Source organism: Canis lupus, chromosome 27 (genome assembly GCF_048164855.1).
Source record: "Canis lupus baileyi chromosome 27, mCanLup2.hap1, whole genome shotgun sequence".
Taxonomy (NCBI): domain Eukaryota; kingdom Metazoa; phylum Chordata; class Mammalia; order Carnivora; family Canidae; genus Canis; species Canis lupus.
This window is the reverse complement of record NC_132864.1, coordinates 7,137,498-7,161,345: the sequence shown is the minus strand read 5'-3', so window position 1 is coordinate 7,161,345 and position 23,848 is coordinate 7,137,498. Positions and strand designations below refer to the sequence as shown.

Sequence of the window (23,848 nt, the reverse complement as noted above, 5' to 3'; positions counted from 1 at the left end):
TCTGCTTTTACTACTTGTAGCTTCAAGACACTCTGGAAAACTTTGCCAAAGTGATTCCCTTTTTTGTACCTTAGAATGAGGCATACCTTTAGGTTAGCTTTTAAATATTACAGAACACATCCTCATAGAAAGAATTCAAACAGGGATCCCTGGGTGGCGCAGCGGTTTGGCGCCTGCCTTTGGCCCAGGGCGCGATCCTGGAGACCCGGGATCGAATCCCACATCGGGCTCCCGGTGCATGGAGCCTGCTTCTCCCTGCCTGTGTCTCTGCCTCTTTCTCTCTCTCTCTCTGTGACTATCATAAATAAAAAAAAAAAAAAAAAAAAGAAAGAATTCAAACAATATGGAAAAATCAGACTACTTCTCTGTGCTCTGTCCTCCTCCCTCCTCGCACCCCGGTCTTGTTTATTTGTTTGTCTCTAGCATCCATTCAGATCAGGACATAAATGAACAGCAGTCCACTGCAAGGGTGTGCTGTGTTTGTCCACTCATTCCCCGACGTACAGCATTTCATTGTGTCTGTCCTGGGCCACCACCCCTCACACTGACCTAATTATTGAGTCAAAGGGGAAACGTACGTAAAATCTTCATTTTAGTCGGGTATCTCCCAGAATGTGATAGCAATTTATGTTCCTAGAAGACACAAGGGTTTTGCCATCAAAAGGGTGAGGGCATCCTGCTGCTGCTGTTGCCCACGGGCAGCCCCTGTCCTGTGAATATCCCTGTGTTTGTCCCCTTTACTTGGTGAGTTGTTTTGGTTTTGTAGGAGCTCTTTGTATATTAAGGATATTTCCCTCCTTTGCAGCGAGGCATGATGAGTCTTTGCCTTGTTACTTAGTTTTGTTTCTTTTTTTAAGATTTTATTTATTCATAGAGAGAGAGGCAGAGACATAGGCAGAGGGAGAAGCAGGCTCCCTGTGGGGAGCCTGATGCGGGACTCGATCCCAGGACTCTGGGATCATGACCTGAGCCGAAGGCAGATGCTCAACCACTGAGCCACCCAGGCGTCCCTGCCGTGTTACTTTGTTTAGAACATTCCTATGTACTTCTACTTTTCCCTTTATGGGGTCTGGGTTTCCTGCCGTGTCCATCCAGAAAGTTTAGCCCTTTGTTCCATCAGAAATTGTGTGTGGTAGGAGGCTAGGTTTTTTTTTTCTGGTTGCCACTATCATTTTGTGAATATAGCACTCTTTTTTCTCATTCAAAGTCAGTTCTATTTGCTATATATCTCTGGACCTATTTTCAGGACTTTATTCTCTTCCTTCTTCCTTTTTTTTTGGGGGGGGTGTATTTCTCTGCCAGAACAACACTAATTTTTTATTACAAAAGCTCTAGAATAAACACAAATATTTTGCAAGTCAAGAACCCCCTTCTTTGATATTATTCTTTTATTCCATGTATAGACTATGTTACTTTTTTTTTTTCCCAAGGATTTTTATTTACTTATTTGACAGCGAGCAGGGCAGAGGCACAAGGACAGCAGATTCCTTGTAGAGCAGGGAGCCCCCTGAGCCCCAACACAGGACTCAACCCCAGGACCCTGAGGTCATGACCTGAGCTGAAGGCAGTGCTTTACTGACTGAGCCACCCATGCACCCCTGTTTTTCTTTTCAAAAGAGTGATGCCTCTTCTCAGACACGTACTATTCACACAAGGTTTAAACACATGTCTGCCTGTCTCTCAAGCAAATCCAAGGCCGAAGTCGTTGCAGTCCTGGGAATTACAGCTCATACACTTACAGGCGTACAAACATAGAATATGCAAATAATGGTAATTTCAGTCCCCTGTCATTTGTTTTTTTTTTTTTTTTTTTTTTTCTTTTTTGTTGTTGTTGAAATGTCTGTTGAATGAAAGTGTGCTATCTGGCACTCCTGTTGTGTTCCCAACGTAATGGAATTAGTTTCTGAGGGTCAACAGTCACACATTTGCTATTGAGCTTTGGGAGCTAGTTTGTTTAAAGCACCATGTTTTGTTTTGTTTTGTTTTTAAAGATTTTATTTATCCATTAGAGACTCACACAGAGAGAGAGGCAGAGACACAGGCAGAGGGAGGAGCAGGCTCCATGCAGGGAGCCCAACGTGGGACTTGATCCGGGGTCTCCAGGATCATGCCCTGGGCCAAAGGCAGACGCTCAACCGTTGAGCCACCCAGGGGTCCCAAGCACCATGTTTAAATCAAGTTTGTTGATAGGGGATCCCTGGGTGACTCAGCGGTTTAGCCCCTGCCTTTGGCCCAGGGCGTGATCCTGGAGTCCCTGGGTGGAGTCCCACGTCAGGCTCCCTGCATGGAGCCTGCTTCTCCCTCTGCCTATGTCTCTGCCTCTCTCTCTCTCTGTGTCTCTCATGAATAATCTAAAAATCTTTTTAAAAATTTAAAAAAATAAATCAAGTTTGTTGATAAATGTTTGACTGAATTTTTATTAGGAATGGCTACTAATTTGGGGGGAGCCCAGGTGGCTCAGCAGTTTAGCGCCACCTTCAGCCCAGGGAGTGATCCTGGAGTCCTGGGATCAAGTCCCACATTGGGATCCCTGCATGGAGCCTGCTTCTCCCTCTGCCTGTGTCCCTGCCTCTCTCTCTCTCTGTGTCTCCCATGAATAAATACAATCTTTAAAAAAAAAAAAAAAGGAATGGCTACTAATTTTATAAACTATCATTTTGTCATCTCGTGGTTTTTAGCTTTAAATTGATGATAAAGTGAGTTTCCTGACATGCAAGTGTCTTAAATTTGGGTCTACCTTGCCTTTGGGGACAGTGTAATAATTCTATTAGTATATGCTGGGCTCTATTTACTAATTTTTAAAAATTAGATTTTATTTATTTTGAGAGGGAGAGAGTGGGGGAGGGGCAGAGGAGAGAGAGAATCTCAGGCTGACTCCCCAATCAGAATCAAGCCCGCAAGGGGGCTCGATCCCAAGACCCTGAGATCCTGACCTGAGCCAAAACCAAGAGTCAGGCGCTCGACCTACTGAACCCCCAGGTGCCCCAGATATTTTATGTGCTGATCACAGTTACAGCGATGGGGCAGGTGTGTGGAGAGGTGCAGAGGCCTCCCCACTCTGTGGATGGTGGTCGGGACCCCACACAGAGTACAGGCTGCTTGCACCACGTGCGGGGGATGGGGTTGAGCTGCCCCAGCCCCTCTTACTGTCCCTGTGGTCTGTGTCCCCACTGCTGCTGGAGGGGGCCGTGCAGGATGGCAGGTGACCGAAGCATCCAAGCCCCGTGTAAGATGGAGCTCTAGCTAGCTCTAGGTAGGTGCGGCACCAGAGACAGAATCCCTGCGGACGTTCTTAAATCCACAAATGACAGGGCTTTGGCAGGTCTCTCAGAAAATGATGGATCGAGGAAATAAAACACAGGATGTGGAACGTGTGAACAACACAGATGACCCTATTTCACCACATCGTACACATAAAACTGTGTGTGTCTGTAAAAACCTTCACAAAGTGAGAATTCTTTGAAAGTATACATAGAAAGTGTAAATTGTCCCCAAAGGAAACATCGGTAAAATTTAACATCAGCCCCACATGGACCATTCTCTGTATACAATAAATAAAATGAGAAATCAGTTATTTTACATTTTTAGTTGTTTGGAAACTGAGAAACTTACTTCCAAGAAATTTATGGGTTAAAGACAAGGTCCTGGGAGCAAGAGACTCCATGTCGGGGTCCTGAGTTTGAGCCTCATGAGGGGTGTAAAAATGACTTAAAAACAAATGTGAGGAAGAGAAAACCCAGTGGAAATCGTGAATGGTTCTGGACTCAGGGCACCTGGAGTCGTGTGTCCTTGGGGCCCATGTCCATGGAGGAAGCAGTGGTGTCAGAGGCAAGGGCCAGGAAGGCAGGTGTTCCCTTCACAGGAAGAGAAACGGGTTTCAGACCCTGACTCATGTCATAGGAGCTCCTGTCTTACCTACCGTCCTGTCACAAGAGGACGCTGGGCTTTACATTCACTGATGTCCAGGGTCTAGAGTGCGCGTTTTGCTCCGGGTCCTACTCTCCTCCTGCCAAGTGCTTGCTGTGTATTTCAAGGCTGCCCCAGCCATGCCCACTCTGCTGCTGAATCTGCCAGAGACACAAAGTACTTGGGGATTAGCAGGTGGTGATTTCGTCCACATTAAGTGGGATTTAACAGATTTGTTCATGGGCTATTTTCTTGGAGAATTGGTGCATGTGAAAACATGCTTTTTCAAACTTTGAGCAAGTGATGTTTATGTATATATAAATATATATATATTTATATAAGTATATAAATCTTAAAAAAATAAAAATATTTTAAAAAGTCCAGGAGCATTTTTAAAATTTTTTATTAATTTTTAAAAAGATTTTATTTATTTGTTCATGGGAGACACAAATTGAGAGGCAGAGACATAGGCAAAAGAAGCAGATTCCATGCAGGGAGCCCAATGCGGGACTTGATCCCAGGACTCCAGGATCACACCCTGAGCCAAAGCCTGACACTCAACTGCTGAGCCACCCAGGCATCCCTATTTTTTATTTTTTTTAAAGATTTTATTTTTTATTTATTCATGATAGACATAGAGAGAGAGAGAGAGAGAGGCAGAGACACAGGCAGAGGGAGAAGCAGGCTCCATGCTGGGAGCCCGACGTGGGACTCAATCCCAGGACTCTAGGATCTCGCCCTGGACCAAAGGCAGGCGCTAAACCGCTGAGCCACCCAGGGATCCCCCCTATTTTATTTTTTAAAACAGATAAATTGATTGGAGAGGGAGCCTGAGAGGGGGTAGGGGCAGAGGGAGAAGCAGATGTCCCCCTGAGCAGGGGGGACTTAAGAGGCTCATGAGCATTGAATTTGCTTGCACCAGTAGTGCTAAGCGCCACTCAGAGGATGTCCTTGGGAGCACCTGTTTCCCAAACAGTCATGTGGGGCTAGAACAGTGTTGACACATGAGCAAACCTACAATTTCTTAGAGACAACGGAAGAGCACTCATCAGAGCCCAGGTGAGGACCACTGCCCAGGATGCATCACTTTCACAGAGAAGAGCTGAGGCAGGGATGTTTAATAGGGGCTCTGTGTGCTTCTGTGGCTTCAGGAGTCACAGTGTGGGGACCAAGGACATTTCAGAATATAACAAACTTGACCTTGTGCTTTTAGCACATGCAAGTTTGCAGGTCTCGGACGGATGGGAGCCTCGGCAGATTTTTACTCCACTTTGATGTGTTTCTTCGGGGTTATTTGTTCATGATTTAGATGTACAGCAAGTGCTCAGGACAGAAATGGAGCCCCTGCTCTGAAGGGTGGGAAGCCCTTCTGACCTGGGAGCACAGGCACAGGGCCCAGCAGCCAGAAACATGGTAGGTTTCCTTCCTCATGAGCAGTGTCCACCCATGCAAACCCTGTGCGTGAGGACCATTAGCCTTTCATAAGGCTCCTGGGACAGGGAAGCATGGGCTGGCCCGAGTGCCACATGGACCAGGAGACGGCCAGCAGTGGCTACCCCTGACAACCCAGGCCCTGCCCAACATACTCAGGGAGTGGCAGACTGCAGTGCACTTGCTCACACCAGGGGCTCTCCAGGCCCTCTTTGGGCTTCCTGGCGGAAGTGGCCATGAGAACCAGGACTCCTGCCAGACTTGTAGTTTGTGGCTCTCTCCCCAAGGTCTTGAGGGGACCTTATGCTACCTACGGTCACTGGGTCACTCACACTGTGCACTGATCTCCCCAAAGTCTGCTAGTATCTGTTCACCTTCCCCCATCACTAAATAGTTGGCCACAGCTGAAAGAGGAGAAGACGGGGCTTTCTTCCTGTTTTGCTCGCTGGCACCGCGGTCCCCTGGGTCAGTGTCCGCATGTCCAAGAAACCCGTATGTGATATCCGTGTGCCAAACTTAAGCTGTCATAGGTGTCCTTTATGTACTTCCCATGGGGACATTTGATGGCAAGACGTGGTCTCACGAGGACCAAAGGACATCCCACATAGACACTGGATGGGTGTTTTCTGGTCTGGGAGGGGTACGTGGAGACGCCCCTCTTGGGAGAATGCTGGTGCGGGCCTGCAGGGAGGAGTGGTAGTGATAGGGGGCAGTGTGGTGAAGCCCGCAGTGAAGTGATGGAGAACACTCATGTCTGTAGGCCTGTGCTGCGCCATGACTGATGGAGGAATTCACAGTTGTTCTTACACCACAGTGAGGTAAAAAAAAAAGTCCACAAATTTTCATTAGATCATTGGAAACATAACAGGTCCCAGACTGACAGCGAACATCATTGTCCTTAGATGACACAATCACTATTTTATAGAAATCCAAACGTAACATTGACAAGCAGATGACTGAGAAACTTGGACGTATCACAATGGCATCCTTCCACCCTCAGGCCTTGGAGGAAGACATGGTAACAGGTGACACTTGAGAACACCTGCTGGATCAGTGATGTGGTCCTTTGGTCCTCAACTTGGAAAGTATGAATGTATTTGTTCGTGTCCATTACCCGTAAACACTAAGATCGCACTTGAGGACTGCCCGCTTGAGGAAGTAAAGCGACTTTGTCATCTGATGAGTAGGTTATTTAAAACAATGAAACATACCCAAAGAATGCAAACATTGTGATCCAAAGGGGCACCTGCTCCCCAATGTTCACAGCAGCAGTGTCCACAATAACCAAACTGTGGAAGGAGCCCAGATGTCCATCGAGAGATGAATGGAAAAAGAAGATGTGGTGTATAGATACGATGGATGTGCCTCAGCCATCAGAAAAATGAAATCTTGCCATTTGGCAATGATGTACTTGGAATTAGAGAGTATTATGCTGAATGAAGTAAGTCAGAAGTCAGAAGAAGACAATGATAGTATGACTTCCCTTATATGTGGAATTTACGAATCAAAACAGAGGATCATAGAGGAAGGAAGCGAAAAATAAAAGAAGACGAAATCAGAGAGGGAGACAAACTGTAAGAGACTCTTCACTCTAGGAAACAAACTGAAGGTCACTAGAGGGGAGGGGGACGGGGGATAAGGTGACTCGGTGATGGGCATGAAGGAAGGCATGTGATGGAATGAGCATGGTGTACACAAGACAGATAAATCACTGACCTTTACCTCTGAAACTAATAATATGCTATATGTTAATTAACTGAATTAAAAAAAAAACCTGCATAGAATTTTTAAAAATTTCCTAAAACCTTAATATATAGAACAAAGAAAAAAGACTGTATTAATGACATTTGATATATGAGTCACGTTGAACAGGATTGTTATTTCCCACAGACTAAGAGATGTAGGTACAATGGTGTTTCTGCCTCTGGCCAGGTGTGCCAAACACGGCCCCACATTCCCAGCTCCCTCTGAAATCAGAGGAATCTGTCTTTTGCTCACATATCTAGCAGCCACCATTCAGTATTGTTTCAGAAAGGATGAGGCTAAGCCCTGGAAGAGGCACAGGATGGGAAGAGCCTGCTCTGCAGTGGGCTCAGCCTGCAGTCCTCCGAGCCTGTCTAGGCCACCTTCTGCCTTCGCTCTTCCTGCGGAGGGGAGAAGCAGAGGCTTGAGTGGTGCCACCTGCGCCCCCCACCCCCACTCCCTGCAAGCAGCAGCACCCGGCACTCGCTCAGAAAGTGCAGTTCTGACCCCAACACCCCTCCCAGGGCCATGTACTCCCTTCCCACACGTCAGGTCTCTTCCCACACGAGACGTGTCGTAAGAAGGCCTTGGCCCCTCACCTTGACAGCTTGCTCCAGCTGAGACAAGGCCTCCTCGTACCGAGGGACGAGAGGCTGCAGGAGCTCACTATGGATGTCGTGCCGTGCCATCTTGGGCACGCCGGCTTCAGCTAGCATCTGGAGGAATCTCCTCTCCTGCAGGGAAATGGGTAGAAAGGGATCCCGTTTTCCCCGAGCAGTGCTGCCAGCAGGGGACCCCTGACCCCTACAGAGACTCAAGCAGACTGACCTGCACTTTGAGGAGCAGAGTGAAGGCCTGTCCGGTTCTTCCAGCACGGGCAGTTCTTCCCACCCTGAAACCAAGCACAACGACCAGGATGGTGGTCTCCAGGGGTCTACTGGGACAGTGGTTTCCTTCCAGGAAATCTCCCTCCACAACCCTGGGGCAGCCTCACCGGTGCACGTAGGTCCGCAGATACTGGGGGGCGTCATAATTGATTACCAGCTGCACACCCTGCACGTCAATACCTCGAGCCATGGCATCTGTGCTGATGAGGCTGGAGAACAGCAGGGGCTATGGGCCCTGCTTGAGACCAGGAGCCCCCCACCCCCACCAGCCAGCCGCCGTAGGGGATGTCACCAGTCAGGAGACTGGTTTCCCACAGAGGGAAACTACCTCCCCTTCAGAGGGCCCTGATGTGAGATTCCACTGCCCTCTTTTTCCAGGTACTCACAGCTGAATCTTCCCCTGCTCAAACTGCTTCAAAACCACCTTCCTCTGGCCAGGCCTGCAGCGGGAGGAAAACTCAGCCGCAGCCACACCTCCAAAAGCCTGGACTAGCAGGAAGAGCCTGGGTGGGAAAAGCCGCAAGGAGCTTAGTGGGTAGGGCCTGGAACCTGCATCCCTCTGTTCCCCCTGCGCCTCCTAAGGCCTCACCTGTGAGAGTTCTCGCGGGAGTTGGTAAAACAAAGGACCCTTGAGAAATTCCTCTCCAAAATCAGGTGCAGGATGGCCAGGGGCTTAGTGCGGAGGCTGCAGGGCACGTAGTGGTGCTGTGAGGATAGCACAGGGTTGGCAACGCCCCACGTGCCTGAGCACACACACACTCCCCACCCCCCTGCCGTGCACCCTACTCACAGACAGCCCTGTAGGAAAGGTGTACTTCCCGCCTGACTCCCCGTCCCTGTCAATGTCTCTGGGGCCCCTGCCTGCTAGCCCTGTGGAGAAGAGCCGGGGCTGGTAGAGGCCTAGTTGCTGCAGCTTCTCAGGATTCTGTGTCAGGGTAGCCGAGAAGAGCAGCTTCTGGAGCGGCATCTGAGGACAAGAGATACTGACAGGGGAGCGGGGGGTGGGACAGCAGTCTTGGCCTGGCCAGCAGACCTGCAGAGCCCTCGTTGTTCTCCTTGAGCCTTGCCACCCCAGAACAAACCCGATCAGACTGGTGAAAGGGGTCTTAGAGACAGACGGCCATGACAAGGGGGCCTCGGTGGAAAAGGCTATGCCAAGTGCAGAGCAGAGCTCAGCATTAGGTACCTGGCAGCAGTGGTGGCCTGGAGTTGTCTCCTCTGGAGCAGAGCAAAGGGGTCATTGGCAACATCACTCGGGAAGGCTGCCTCCACCACCCGGGGCAGCCAGGACTGGTGCATGCTGTCTATCATCCGGTCGGCCTCGTCGATGATCTAAAGGAAGCAAGAGGTCTAGTGTCTGGTGGTCAGAGTCAACACTGGTTCCAAACCCCAGTCTTCTTCCAGGTGTGCAACGTACCAGGAAGCGGAGATGCTGGAGGCTGAATCCTGGGGTCTGGTCAATGTGGTCCACCAGGCGGCCAGGGGTGGCCACCACCACGTCAGCCAAGCAGCGGAAGCCGTCTACTCTGAGGAGCAGAGTGGCTCAACACTGAGCCCATGCCGACCCCCCAACCACAAAGAGGCCTGCAGAGGGGTTCGTGCCTCCCTGTTCCCTGAGGAGTCCCCAACACAGCAGGACCTACGTCTTCTGGACGAGACTCTCCTGCTCCTTGACCAGTGACTTCTGCCCAGTGATCAGGGCGACACGCAGAGGAGTGGCATCTGTGTAGATGTTAAACACTTTGCTCACCTGGAGAAGGAATGGCCATCAGCAGCCTGGTAGGAAGCACCACAGTGTCAAAATCCTTAATTCTGACTTCTAGGCGCGGGCTGCACATACCTACCTGCTGGGCCAGCTCCTTGGTGGGCAGCACAACCAAGGCACGGACCTGGCAAACAGCTCGACATAGCAAGGCCTGGGGGAGGGGGCGACAGCCACTTGTGTAAGCAGAGCCGGCTCCCTGCCTGCTGAGCCTGCCTGCACAGTCGGAGGGGAGTCCTTACACTCACCTGTACCACAGGAATGACAAAGGCCAAGGTCTTCCCACTGCCCGTCGGGGCAGAAACACAAAGGTCACTGGGCCGGTAGCCACCTCTGGCCACCAGGAACCCGTTGGCTATGCTTTCCAGGAGAGTGGGAATCACTGCTGCCTGGACTGGACAAAGAAGGATGAGACACAAGTCATGTTTATGCATTAACACCCAACATCAGGGCAACTACCAAAGCCCAAAGTAGCCTTGCCCTTCACCTATGACTTCTAGACTGGGCTGTTCTTGCTCAAGGACAGCACCTGGGCCTCGAAGAGCACCAGGCCCAGATGGCTAAACACCTAGATCACACTTGATGCTGGATGTGCCTAGGGGGCCATGTTGACAGCCACTATCCTGTGGCTTGTGTGATTCTGGGTGGGGATGCTCTTGAGGGCATGTGTCCAGACCTCTCCGCCACACACCTGGAAAGTAGGACGAGATGCCGTGTGCTTGCAGTTTCTTCTGCATGTCAGGGTGGACTTCAGGGATGTCCTCAATAGGCACCAAGTCTTCTGTGACGCTCTTTCCAACAGAGCTTGGCTCAGCCAACCACAATGGCAGGAAAGGTTGGGCCTACCATGAAGAGAAAGAAGATGAGTGAATACTCAAGACTCCCTGGGACTAGGGGGGCAAGACCCACAGACACCAAAGACTCAGGGACTCAAACTGAAGAGACCACAGCAAAGCAGGCTGAGTAGCCTGACTAGTTCCTCAGCTTCTCCTCCATCTCTCACGCCCACCTTCCACACAACCTCTGAAGGAATTAAGAAACACAATCAGGAAGCGTCACTCCTCTCACAGCTAGGATGACATCCAACCCAGAGGCACACCTGGCAAAGCCCTCTGTGACCTGGCACCTGCCCCCAACCTCATTTCCTATCACTGACCATGCTCTAGCCACAGATATCTGTTTTTTGTTTGCTTGTTTTTAAGATTTTATTTAGTTATTCGTGAGAGACACACACAGAGAGAGGCAGAGACACAGGCAGAGGGAGAAGCAGGCTCCATGCAGGGAGCCTGATGTGGGACTCGATCCTGGGACTCCGGGATCAGGCACTGGGCCAAAGGCAGGTGCTAAACCGCTGAGCCAGCCAGGGATCCCCAGATGTTTGTTCCTATACATCCCGCTGTCCCAGGGCCTTTGCCCTGATCCTTCCTTCTGCCCGACGCTCACCTCCCCCGTCCATCTTACTCAGGCTGGTCCTTGTCTCCTGACCCTGGTCCAACATAGGCCCTGACCCGAGGGTACCAGTGCACCCTGGCCAGCCTACCGTTTCCTTTCCCGGAATCACCATCATCCCAGAGCCCTTGAGCTCAGTGTCTAGTTGCTGGAAACCCCCACTCAAGTGGAAAAAAGAGTAAGCTAAACGCCCCCCAAAAACGGTTTCCTTTATTAAACGGATACACACCAAATAAGAACTCCTTGTATTCCCGTCAGGTAGAACTAGCTCAGCCCCCGACTGTGACAATAACAAACCCGCTTCTTATACTCCCCAAGCTTCCTTCTTTTAACGCAGTCAACGACAAAGCACCGAGTCTGCGCAGGATTTGAGCCACCGGCCGGGCGGTGGGGCGCTGAGACGTCCGCTTCTCCGGCTCCCCAGGCTCCCCCGGCCCGCAGCCCCCCGCACCGCCCCGGCCGCTCACCTTGGCCGCCCTGCTCCTCCCGAGGGCCCCGAGCAGCAGGCCGCGGGCTGGGGGCGCCGAACCCTCCGCGGGAGAACTTCCACCCGGGTCCACCGGCGCGTCTTCGCCGCTCCCGGCCCCACCTGCGCCCCCGGCCTCGCCGTCCAGTCTCCGCCGCTTCCCCCGCGGCTCGGGCGGGCTCCCCGCCGCCCCGCAGCCCTCGCGCCTCCGCGGTCTGCGCGGCCGCCGCCGCCGCCGCCCCGCCGCCTCCGCGGTCGGCTCGGCCTCCTGCCGCTGGGGCTGCTTTTGCCGCTGCCGCTCTCGGGCGCGGCACTGCAGCCGCTCCAGCAGCGCGCGCGCCCGGCCGTCCGCCTCAGCCTCCGCCCCGGCCGCCTCGGGGCCTGCGTACCGCGCGACGTGGAAGAGCGCCATGCCTACAGCCGCACGCCTCCGGGCCCGGCGCGCCGTGATGACTGCAGGGGCGCGGAGCGGTGACGTCGGGGGCCCGGGCGCCGGCGGCGGGCAGGAGGTCCCGGCGCGGGACGGTGACGTCGGGGGGCCGGGCGCCGGCGGCAGCAGGCGGGAGGTCCCGGCGCGGGACGGTGACGTCAGGGGGCCGGGCGCCGGCGGCAGCAGGCGGGAGGTCCCGGCGCGGGACGGTGACGTCAGGGGGCCGGGCGCCGGCGGCAGCAGGCGGGAGGTCCCGGCGCGGGACGGTGACGTCGGGGGGCCGGGCGCCGGCGGCGGGCAGGAGGTCCCGGCGCGGGACGGTGACGTCGGGGGGCCGGGCGCCGGCGGCAGCAGGCGGGAGGTCCCGGCGCGGGACGGTGACGTCAGGGGGCCGGGCGCCGGCGGCAGCAGGCGGGAGGTCCCGGCGCGAGACGCCGTGTGCGCCACGTGGGGCGGCGGGGCGGCATGGAGCGGGGCCCCGGCCCGGATGGCGCGCGCCGGGCGCTGGGCTGCCTGCTGGAGGCGGTGCTGGCGAGCCGCGGCGAGGCCAACGCGGTGTTCGACATCCTGGCGGTGTTGCAGGTGGGAGCGCGGGCGGCGGAGGGGGTCGGGGAGGGGCCTCGAGGGGCCGCGGGGGTCTCGGGAGGGCGGGTCCCGGGCCGAGCAGAGCCCCCAAGCCCGCCTGTCCCCTCAGTCCGAGGACAGCGAGGAGATCCGGGAGGCGGTGCGCGCGTGCGGCCGTCTGTTCGCGGCGCTGCTGGAGCGGGGGGAGCTGTTCGTGGGCCGGCTGCCGTCGGAGGACTCGGTCCTGGCGGGTGAGCTTCCCGGGCCGGCTGCCCCTCCCCCTCCCCCCGGGCTGCCCCCATCCTTCCCCCTGGGCTGCCTCCCTCCTCCTTCCCCCGGGCTGCCTCCTAGGGGCGGGGATCGTCTCCAGGAAGGCGGCGGGGGGTTGCCAGCGCGCAGTGAGTCCCCCCAGGCGGTTCCGACTGGCTTGGGGGTCAGTGGGGGGACACAGGCCCGCGGGGGGAGGACGGTCTTGCGGGCGGCGGCGGCGGGGCAGAGACTCCCTGCACCCGGCTTCCGGGTAAGGCCCTGCAGTGTGCCCTGCGTGTGTCTGGAACCGCTGGTGGGATGTGCCGGGGTGTGACCCGCATGGTCGGTGGTCAGGGCCTGGGAGCGGGGGTGGAGAGGTGTGTGGGCGGGGTGGGGGGGGGTGTCTCCTGTGTCCCCACTGCAGATGGCTTAGGTCTTGGAGTAAAGAAAGGGGCCGGGGGGCCCTGTCCTCAGAACAGGAGGTTATTTTCTCCCAGCCCAGGTCTGGGCCATGGTGACCCTTCGTACTCGTTTCCTTGTGGAGTTGGGTGGGGACGGGCAGGCAGCTGTGGGCTGACTGCTCTGCTCCCTGCAGGGTCCCAAGGGGCCACCCGCAAGTACAAGGTGTGGATGAGGCACCGATACCACAGCTGCTGCAACCGCTTGCGGGAGCTCCTGGCCCACTCCTCCTTTGAGGTCAAGGTGAGTGGTGCTGACTGTCTGGAGCACTCTCTGCACCCCCAGCCGCAGGTGGTCCACACACATGGAGGCAAGGCCACCACTGCCCCCTTCTGCGTTCCTGGCCGTGTAGTTGTGCCCCCCCCCCCCCCGCCCCCGGCCGTCTTCCCTGTCTGGTTGGTGTTTTGGTGGCTGGTTTTGTTGTGCGTTTGGCACTTGTGGGAGTGCCATGTCACGTGCACTTGGTTTGCATTGTGAGGGGGCCTCTAGGGGGGAACCTGTGGCCTGGCACCTTAGCCACTTTGCCACCCGCCGTCCCCAGGAGCTAGCTCTCAGCACGCTCATGAGGTTTGTGCAGTTGGAAGGAGTTCACCCCCTGGAGAAACCCAAGTGGGACGGCTGCTACTTGTTTCCCCACCAGCTCTTCAAGGTAGGGGCAAAGTGGGGGTGGGGTGCTGGGAAGGGCCCTGGCGCAGGTGGCTGATGAGCACCCTGTGTTTGCCGCACCCTCCCCTGCTGAGGGGGTGTGGCTGGCCCCCTGATGCCCACCCCCCCTGCTCGGCACTCAGGCTGTAGTGGAAGGCCTGCTGTCCCTGGAGGACGACTGTTCACTGCTCCTCTCCCAGTTCCGGGAGTACTTGGAACATGACGACATCCGCTACCACACCATGCAGGCGGCCACGGATATTGTGGTCCGTGTCGCCAACAGGTACCTGGAGGTGAGCTGTCTGAGTCCCATGGCTGGGGGATGGGGTGGGGGTGGGGGTACATCTGTGCTCACACCAGGTATTCTGCAGGTGCCGTTCACTTTTTGGAACAACGCCTTCACGCTGTTGTCTGCCGTGAGCCTCCCCCGCCAGGAGTGCAACACATCTAGCTTCTATGTGAAGCACGCAAGTGAGCATCCTGGGTGGGTGGGCAGGGGCCCCCATGGGGCTGCTTCCTTTCCCACGTGCCTGCTGACCCCATCTTCCCCGCAGAGCTGTCGCAGACATGGAAGGTCGTTCATCTGAAGGTGAGATGCTCCGTGGCGGGGGTGGCTTCCCTGGCTCAGGCAGCCACAGGGGTCCCTCACAGGGATGGGGGCAGGGAGTGGGGGGAGAGGCACATGGGTACCTGGGTCCCAGGCCCTCAGTGGGCCTCATCGCTGTGGGCGGTCGCACACATGTTGCTGTCTGCCCCCCTATGGCTGTGATCTAGGCTGGGTGTTTGCCCTCATTTTGTCGGAGTTTTCTGATTCAGGGTTTCCAGCTCTGGCAGAGCAGGGGGAAGGTGGTGTGTGTGGTGTCTCCTCCTCAGGGTGGGGTGTGCCACCCCACCTCGAGTCTCATGTGCCACCCTGACACCCCCACTGCCACCTACTACAGGAGCACAGAAAGGCCTTCCAGCTGATGTGGCTTGGCTTCCTCAAGCACGAGGTAGGGACGGGGCAGGGTGGGTGGGGAGCAGGTGCCCCAGGTCAGGCGCCCACGTGCCTCTGGCTCACGTGGTCCTTGGAGTGTGGCAGGTGCACCCACACATGCTGCCTCCCCGCCAGTTGCCCCTTGGCCTGTACAAGAAGGTGCTGGTGATTATGCATGACTCCATCCTGCCCCACCTGGCCCAGCCCAGCCTCATGATCGACTTCCTGACCCGCGCCTATGACATGGGTGAGTGCCTGCCTGGCAGGGCGTCTTCAGGAACCCGCAGAGCAGGCCTGTGGGGTGGCGGCGTGATGTGGGCTGGGGCTTCACCACCACGCGTCTTTGCAGGGGGAGCCATCAGCCTCTTGGCTTTGAATGGACTTTTTATCCTGATTCATCAGCACAACCTGTGAGTGTTCACCTGGGAGGTGTCTGCCCCAGGCTGGGGAGCCGGCTGAGCTGCCCTAGGGAGGCTGGGGGTGGGCAGGGGGCAGAGGCCACTGGGAGCCACGACCTGTCTCTTCCTCATCGGCTTTCACCCCTATGCCTGCTGCCGCTCACTTACACCACAACCCCCCGGCTCCCAGCGAGTACCCTGATTTCTACCGGAAGCTCTATGGTCTGTTGGACCCATCTATCTTTCACGTCAAGTACCGGGCCCGGTTCTTCCACTTGGCAGATCTCTTCCTGTCATCTTCGTGAGTGCCAGAGGCGGGGCTAAGATGCAGAGCGGGGGGCAGGGGTACTGGGTGAGGAGGTCTCACTCAGACCCACCATCCCTCCCAGCCATCTGCCTGCATACTTGGTGGCTGCCTTTGCCAAGCGCTTGTCCCGCCTGGCCTTGACTGCTCCCCCTGAGGCCCTGCTCATGGTCCTGCCCTTCATCTGCAATTTGCTGCGCCGGCACCCCGCCTGCCGTGTCCTCGTGCACCACCCTCTGGGCCACGGTGAGTGTGGGCAGGGCCTGGGGGGCCCCCAACAGCCAGTACACTGGGGCAGGTCACAGAGTGGGGCCTGGGTCTCATTCCTAGAGCTGGACAGTGACCCCTATGACCCTGAAGAAGGCAACCCAGCTGAGAGCCGAGCTCTGGAGAGCTCCTTGTGGGAGCTGCAGGTGAGCATGCTGTGTGCATCACCCACTCCACCTCCCAGTCTACCCGGGAGTCAGTGCTTTTGTCTGGGGCCACTGCCCAGGAAGAGAGTGGTGATGTGCGTGCTTCTGCAGGCCCTCCAGCAGCATTACCACCCCGAGGTGTCCCAGGCTGCCAGTGTCATCAACCAGGCATTGTCTGTGTCTGAGATCAGCATCGCACCATTGCTGGAGCTCACGGCATTTGAGGTGAGGGGCGAGGAGGCTTGGGTGGCTGGGGTGCGGGGACTGCAGCGTGGGAGCATCCGTCCATCCCTTGCAGATCTTCGAGCGGAACCTGAAGAAGAAATGCCAAGAGTCAGTGCCGCTGCAGTTCATCCCTGCGCAGGGTTTGTTGGGACTTCAGGATGATCTCTGCGCCCAGCACTTCACACTCAGCTGACCTTGCACCGTCACCTCCACCCCCATAGTGGTTTATAGGAGAGAGATTGGGGTAGGCTGTGGGTGGCTAGGCACTGACCCTGTCTCCCAGCTCCTCTGGTGGCTGTGTCCACCTGTAGCCCCACGCCTGCTGTGCATGTGGCCTGTGCTAGAGGGTGGTGTCTGGGGCCTCTTCCTTGCTTGAAGCCAGGTGGGTGCTGGGGAGGTGCCAGGTGGGTGCTGGGGAGGTGCTGCAGAAGTGACCCCTGCCCTGGGGGGTGGGGGGCTACAGGTGCCCAGGTGGTGGCTTCTGCCAGCCCCGAAGGCTTCCCTGGGTGCCCCGAGCTCCCCCAGGCCCCTCTTGTCCAGGGGGCGTCTGGGCCACGCTCCCACATCTCCACTGCATTTGGACTTGTGACCTAGGAGCGACAGTAAGCGTCTTCTGTCCTGGTCAGCCTGGAGGAGCACAGGGAGCGCATGCACCCATTCCCAGCCAGGGCCTGAGGAGGACACCTTTGTTCCCTAGCCCCCAGGACCCCTGGGTGTTCACCCTCCTGAATAGAGCAGGCACCGGCAGCCACGGGCCTGGCACTCACTTGGTTCCCATGTGTTTATGCCTTTGAGGCCCTGTTTCTGCCAGACCAGCCCGGTTGTTGAGTCTACCTTTTCTCCTAAAAATTTGCTTGTCTGGGGACGGAGGAGCCACCTGAGTGACGGCAGCTCACATGGGATGGGGGGACCTGGCAGACACACAGGCAGGGATGGAGAGCCTGGGAGGGAGAGACCCTGGTTGCCCTGCAGCCTCCTGTCTGAGGTCCAGGCACACTTCCACCCCTGGAGGAGCGCCCTGGTGTCACAGCAGCAGTTGTTTGCCAATTCGGTCTCCGGGAGCTGCTCTGGTGGCTCAGGACCCTGGTGTGCCTGGTGGGTCCTTTGTCCAGGCGGTGAAGTAGCGGCTCCTCTACATAGGGTGCTATGATTTAGGGACACTAGCGCCCCTACCTCTCGGCCGAACTGCCCTGATTCTGTCAAGCCAGTTCATGCCCCAGGGCTTTTACACTGCAGTCTCCATAGCTCTCTCCCCCTAGCCCTTGGTCTTCAGACTCTAGCCTGAGTGAGGCCTTGGGGAGGCCTCTGCTGAGCATCCTGTAACTGTTATGGTGCGTGCCATGGGGCACATCATCTTTGTGGCTCTGCAGCACTGCAGAAGTCTGAGAATTATCCCTGCTGCCATCCTTCACAAGGACCAAAGAGGGCTCATTACCGACCTGCTGCTTGCCTTGCCCCCCCTGGGCCCAGGACTTGCCTGGCATAGAGGAGGGGCTCATGCACATTTGTGGGGGCTGGTCCTGAGCAGCCCACTAGCAGAAGCGGGCATTGCACCGTAGGAGCCTAGGTGCGAGGACACCAAGGACAGCGTGGATGCGCTGAGGCCTCCTGCTGATAAACGCCATGGTTTGTTCAAAGTTCAATTATAAAATGCTTAAGCAGGCTTTCTTGAGTTTTTCTAAATTTGGCATCCTGTGTTCTGTGTAGATTCTCATTCTGGCAGATTCAGGGATTCCCGACCCCCAGAGCCTGTAGGACTGGGCAGTTGCACTTTGCAACATTTGGTGTTGAGTTGGTCTTTTCTTTTCTTTCTTTTCTTTTTTTCTTTTCTTTTCTTTTCTTTTCTTTTCTTTTCTTTTCTTTTCTTTTCTTTTCTTTTCTTTTCTTTCTTTTCTTTTCTTTTCTTTTCTTTTCTTTTCTTTTCTTTTCTTTTCTTTCTTCTTTTCTTTCTTTTCTTTCTTTTCTTTCTTTTCTTATTCATGAGAGACACACAGAGAGAGAGAGAGAGAGGCAGAGACACAAGCAGAAGGAGAAGCTCCTGTGGGAGCCTAATGTGGGATTCGATCCTGGGTCTCCAAGATCATGCCCTGGGCCGAAGGCAGGCACTAAACCACCACTGAGCCACCTGGGCTGCCCTTTTTTTTTTTTTTTTTTAAGATTTTATTTATTCATGAGAGACACCCAGAGGGAGAGTTCTTTTATTTTTTAAAAAGACTTTAATGAATGTGAATGAGCAAGCTGGGAGTGGGGCAGAGGGAGGAAGAAGGACAAGCAGATTCCCCACTGAGCATAAAGACTGACACCAGGTGATAAAGGATGACACCTGGTCAGCCTCTCCAGAGGCCTGTGGATAGAGCTCTCCCTGTGACAGCAAAAGGACAACTTCCTGCAAACCAGCTGTTTGCTAATTAGAACACGTTATGGTTCTGTTGATCGTTTCTGTTACAGAAGCAATGCAAAGCTAACTGTAGGAATTCCAGCAGAAGCCGGTGCGCAGGAGACATGGAGGCGCTGTTCCCCACAACCGCCCGCTGTGGTGCCTGACTCATTTCTAACACGCTGTTCATTCTGTCCAACACCAGCACTGCCATCCCAGGCCCCACGAGCAGCCGCTCACGTACTGCCCTGCCAGCTCCTCCAGGCCGTGAGCATTCCCTGCTGCCCGCTCCTCCGCCCAGCTCTGCTTCCTCCCTGCCAAGTCCAGGCTTTATCTGTGGCTGGGGTTGTGGTCACACTTAGCTTGAGTTGGGGTTTTGAAAAACACTTTTTGGAGGGGCACCCGGGTAGTTCAGTTAAGCATCTGACTCAAGTCCAGTTCATGAGCAAATCACGGTCATGCTCCGTGGGGACATTCTCTCTCTCCTCTGCCTGTCTCACACATACTCTCTTGCTAAAACTAAGTAAATTTTTAAAACAATGTGGGGTTTTTTTTGAAATTTCAGATACGTGATGTCATTTGGTCTAAGTATGTCATATGCAATATTTGGGATATACTTACACTAAATTCTAAAAATTGGGATAAAAACCATCTAATATAAATTAACCATTTAAAAATACATGATTCAGTGCCATTTGGTGCATTTATGCTGTGACCATCATCTGTATATAGTTGCAGAATTTTCCATCACCTGCTTCAGACACAAGTCCTCTATAGGTCGGATGGGAATCCTGCATGGGGGGATCTCTGCCATTCTCCCTTCTTGAGGTCAGGCGGCCACTCCGAGCTGAGTCAGCCCTAGTCATCAGGTAGGAACCAGCAACCTCAATGGACATATGTCGGGCTGAGGCGCCTGGGCCCTGGCTCTATAGGAAGGTTTGTGCCCTGGGCTGCCCTGGTTGCTGGGCCTATCTGGTGGTCTGGTATCTGGTGGAGTATGTAACAGTCCAAATTGAGGGCTGGCCTCTGCCTGGCTCCCTGGAGGGACAGTGCCCTGTCCACTAGGAGTGCTGGCCGCCCGGACCTGGCCTTTCAGAGCCCACACACAGGTCACGGTGGAGCTTTGGGCCTCACGGCATTTGCTCCACCCTGGGAGGGGCTGGGCACCAGCAGCCACCTGGCCCCACAGTCTTGTAGAGACGACACTGAGGTGGGAGCCCCCTGGTTGGCAGTGCCCGGTGCTTGCTGTCCCATGTCAGGGCTAGAGCCGACTCTGTCCACAGCCCCACTGGGAGGGCCCCACAGATGGGGCTTTAGGGACCTCCTGGGCCTGCCCTGTGCTCTTCCTCTGCAGTAACTGGTGTGAGGGCAGTAGCTCTCAGGGAGCTCGAGGGTCCTAGTGGTTTATCCCAACCGGAGAGGGTCTCGGGCCCCAGACTGGCCATGGGTGTGAATAAAGGGGTCTTAGGGACCCTGGGCTGGCCGTGGGTGTCGGGGGGGTGTCTCGGGGAAATGGGTGTGCATGACATTGAGAGACCTCTGAGAAAGGGAATCCCTGCACCTGCTCCCCCACAAGTACCAAGAGGGTGAAGCCTCTGTGATGGGGCTCCTAGGTGACCAGGCAGAGAAGGGCAAGGGGTCCTTCCAGGATAGATGTCAGTGGAGGGAGCCTGGGATGGGGTATCCAGATCTGACGTCCAGGCCCAGGGGCAGCCGGGCAGGCAGGAGTCTCCTGTATGGTCTTGGGACAGTGTGGTTGGGATGATGGGGTGTTGGGGAGGACAGGTAGTGCAGGGGAGGCACTCAGGGGTCCCAGGTGCCATGGCTGTGTATGACCCTGACTCCAGGGTAGGCCCCAAGGATTACCTGGCCCCTCCCTTTGTCCCTCTGCTTGGGGCACAGTGGCCTCCTCTCCCCACCTGCTTGTCAGCCCCCTTCACCGTGTCGTCAACCCCCGGTGTCAAATGCTACTTCTCTCTTCCTGGCCCATATGTCCCTCCTGACACGACCCAACCCAGGGCAGAGGGGAGATCCTGACGGAGACCCCACCCCTGCCATGTCCAGAATGGGAGCTGAAAAGGGAAGTTGTAGTCCTCTGCAGAAACCAGGGGCATAGTGTTGCTCGTGCAGCCCTGTCTGAGGGTTGTGGCCTGTGCCCAGCTCAGTGGGGTCCTGTGCCTGTGAGCGGATCCTGGCTGGCTGCCCTCCTCCCACTGTAGAGGCTCCTGGGCCGCCGGCCCATCGCTGAGCGCCTACTGTGTGCATGAGGCGTCCTATTCAGTCCTTGCTGTGCATGCCTGACAAAGCTTCTTGGAGCTTCCCTGTCTCTTGGTCTCGTGCCCTGTGGCCTCCAGGAGGGGAAGGGGGCTGGTGGGCAAGGAGGGTACTGTCACTGAAGTTATGCCGCCCATCTGACACGACGGGGCACATTCATCCTGGTGATCAGGAGCACTCACACATCAGACTGGCATTTAGCAAATCAGCTGCAGACACTTCGATGTCAACAGGTGTACTTGCTGAGGGTCAGTGTGATGAGCTTGGTGCGCGTCCCCCTGGCCCCGCCCCCTGGGAAGAGCTTTCCCACTGGACTGCACCCCTGCGGCGGTGGGGGGTGGGGAGGAGATGGTCCCGAGTGGAAGCCACCAGCCTAGCATGCCCTCCAGGAGTGGATGGTGAGGGCTGTGGCTTCAGCGCCCACAGTCCCGCTGGCACCTCCACCTGGGGCCTGCGTGGCTGCTCCAGCCTCAGCTCTCCCACCCATGCAGTGACTCCAGGACTTAGGGGCTTGTGCTCAGGTCTCTGCAAAGAGCCAGGGTGGCTGGGACAGCTCCGTGGCCTCATGCACCCACTGCTGTGGACATGGGGAGGTGAGTGAGCACACCTGTGCCCCAATGGCCACACACAAAGGCAGGTAGGCAGGTTCCTGCAGGTGGTGGCCAGCCCCTGGCCTAGTGACCTCTCTTCCCTGCCCTTTACGATCCTCTTATGGCTCCTGTCCACAGACGTGCAGGTGAACGTGGCCTCCAGGCAGGATGGACGACGTCCCCTGCAGGTGGAGTCAGCTCTGTGCTTGGGGACTCCTGGGTTTCCAGCCAGTCCCACACCCGGGGTTCTCCCAGCACTGCTGGGTTGTCTCACAGGTCGCCTTGGTACCCAGCAGTTCGGCAGGTGCCCTGTCGACGTTCGCTGGACATCTGCATGGCGTCCCTGTGACCTCAGGCTCAGGCGTGGTCACAAATCCCAGGATGAATGCAGCATGCTGTCATGTGGCCCCATCAGCCCCTGCTTTGGAAGCGGGAGGACCAGGCATGAGCCCATGCCTCTCTCTTCTGACGCCAGAGGGTCTACTACTGTGTGTGCCCAGAGTTGCCGTATTGAATTGTCTGTCAGTATTGATTGCCCTTGTTTTGACCATGGAGAATGTTCACTGGTATTCCTGTTGTTAATTTTGTTAATTGAGCACGACTGATTTTTGAAAATTGGATCAAGTACTGGACATGCAGCGAGGCGTTTGCTCCCAGCACAATGGGGCAGTGGCTGGAACCCTGCAGGCAGGAGTCCTTCTCCCGCGCTGTCCAGGTGGTACCTGTTATCTCCTCCCCCTCCCCCTGCTGCTTCCTCACCCCTGGCACCCAGCCCATCAGATGGTGGGGATGGTCACGAGTGAGGATGGCCCCACTGTGTAAGTGCAGGGAGGCTGGAGATCTGGATATCTACTGGAACAAGTAGGGATGGGTGCATAGCCGGAGGTGATGCCCAGCCCCGTCCCTGGAGGGGTCGCACAAAGGGTCTTTTGTGACTGCTTCTCCCGTGGAGCCTGATGTGTTCATCCATGGCTGCTGCTCCGTTTGTGGCCAAGTAACATCCCCTCGTGTGGATGGACGTGCCGGGTCTGCCTGGTTATCATCGGTTCAGGGACATTTGAGCATCTGCCTCTGACTACTGTGGACCGCATTGCCACTCGCTGGTGGGCAGGGCTTCGTGGCACCAGTCTACCCCTACCTTGGGTGGGTTGCTGGGTCCTGAAGACTGTGTGTAACTTTGGGGAGCCCCCACTGCACAGGGTCCTGAGCCTGAGTGGGAGGAGTTGATGGGGTTACAGGATGCCTAACGTGGTAGAGCTTGGGGCAGGCTCATCTCCCCCATTGTGGCCACTTGTCTGCCTCTGCCCATGGGGCCACTCCCCACCTGGTTTCTCTTTTGGCAAAACAGCACACACACACACACACACGCACACACGCACACACCCCGCCCCGTAGTCCCAACTGCACTCTGCTCTCAACCCGTGTCACATGCTATGCAGCCTGGCCAGTGTGGAGCCGTCCCCCAGGCAGGGGACAGACCTGAGGACCTCTGGGATGTGTGTGCATTTCCCGCATCACTCGGTAAGTTTCTCAGGCAGGGCTCCTGCCCGCCATTCAACTTAACGTGTAACAAAGCACCCCAGAACGCGGTGGCATCAGATAGCATTTTGTTGTGTCCCCAGGTCCTGGGGTGAGGGTTCAGGTGGGGCTCCACCAGGTGGCTCTGCTTGCTGTTTGATGTCTGATGGCCCTGGTGGTGCTGCAGGGACAGTTGGAAGGCTGGGCACAGCCCCTGGGAGACCACAGCACTGTCCTGCCTGTGTTCTGAGGAGGAAATGGGGAAATGTGGGTAAGCTGCTCCTGGGCCATCCTCACATAGGGCCACAGACCCAGAGCTGCAACAACAGGTGTGGCCTCTCCCGGCCTCTAACTGCAGGTGATTGAGGGCCGAGCTGCCTCCCAAGGCTCCAGGGAAGGATCCTCCCTGGTCTCTCCAGCCTCCTGTAATGGCTGCATCCCTACCACCCCTGCCTCCACCTCTGCCTGGCCCTCTACCATCTCCTTGAACCTGGGCTTCGTCCATGGGGACGTCCAGGGCGCCCCACCATCCCATCCCTGTGTGCTGAGTCCTGGCTGGGGAGGGCCCTTTTCTGTTCAATGCACCTGGGGGCTGGCCTGGGCCATGAGGAGTCTGTCTGGCATTGGGGATGAGCACGTGGATGCCCGGGGCACATCAAGCACCTGGTTGACAAAACAGACTCTGTGTAGCCAGTTTTATTTTTTATTTATTTATTTATTTTTTGTGCAGCCAGTTTTAAACGGCCTCCTGGAAAGACTTTCTAAGGGGAAGCACTCTCTTG

At 56.0% G+C, this 23,848-nt stretch overlaps 2 protein-coding genes across 3 annotated transcripts; one reads left to right on the top strand and one right to left on the bottom strand.

Annotated features, from left to right (window-relative positions):
- Positions 1-6,151: 6,151 nt before the first annotated feature.
- DDX51 (DEAD-box helicase 51) lies at positions 6,152-12,077 on the bottom strand. Of its 2 annotated transcripts, XM_072802084.1 has the most exons (14): positions 11,646-12,077; positions 10,421-10,571; positions 9,978-10,123; positions 9,812-9,883; positions 9,611-9,717; positions 9,385-9,493; positions 9,154-9,299; positions 8,758-8,950; positions 8,557-8,672; positions 8,354-8,470; positions 8,075-8,176; positions 7,909-7,972; positions 7,680-7,814; positions 6,152-7,481 (listed from the first exon to the last, which is right to left on the bottom strand). In XM_072802084.1, exons 1-14 carry the CDS (start codon positions 12,054-12,056, stop codon positions 7,455-7,457), a joined length of 1,896 nt encoding a protein of 631 aa, XP_072658185.1. In that variant the 5' UTR covers positions 12,057-12,077; the 3' UTR covers positions 6,152-7,454. The 2 variants fall into 2 exon arrangements, with proteins under 2 accessions (XP_072658185.1, XP_072658186.1); XM_072802085.1 differs by lacking the exon at positions 8,075-8,176 and having other exon boundaries at positions 7,179-7,481.
- Positions 12,078-12,492: 415 nt separating this feature from the next.
- On the top strand, positions 12,493-16,703 carry NOC4L (nucleolar complex associated 4 homolog). Its single transcript, XM_072802063.1, has 15 exons — positions 12,493-12,656; positions 12,769-12,889; positions 13,483-13,589; positions 13,888-13,995; positions 14,135-14,284; positions 14,363-14,462; positions 14,546-14,580; positions 14,933-14,983; positions 15,103-15,214; positions 15,317-15,377; positions 15,556-15,666; positions 15,755-15,915; positions 16,000-16,082; positions 16,194-16,307; positions 16,381-16,703. Exons 1-15 carry the CDS (start codon positions 12,540-12,542, stop codon positions 16,498-16,500), a joined length of 1,551 nt encoding a protein of 516 aa, XP_072658164.1. The 5' UTR covers positions 12,493-12,539; the 3' UTR covers positions 16,501-16,703.
- The last annotated feature ends 7,145 nt before the right edge of the window (positions 16,704-23,848 follow it).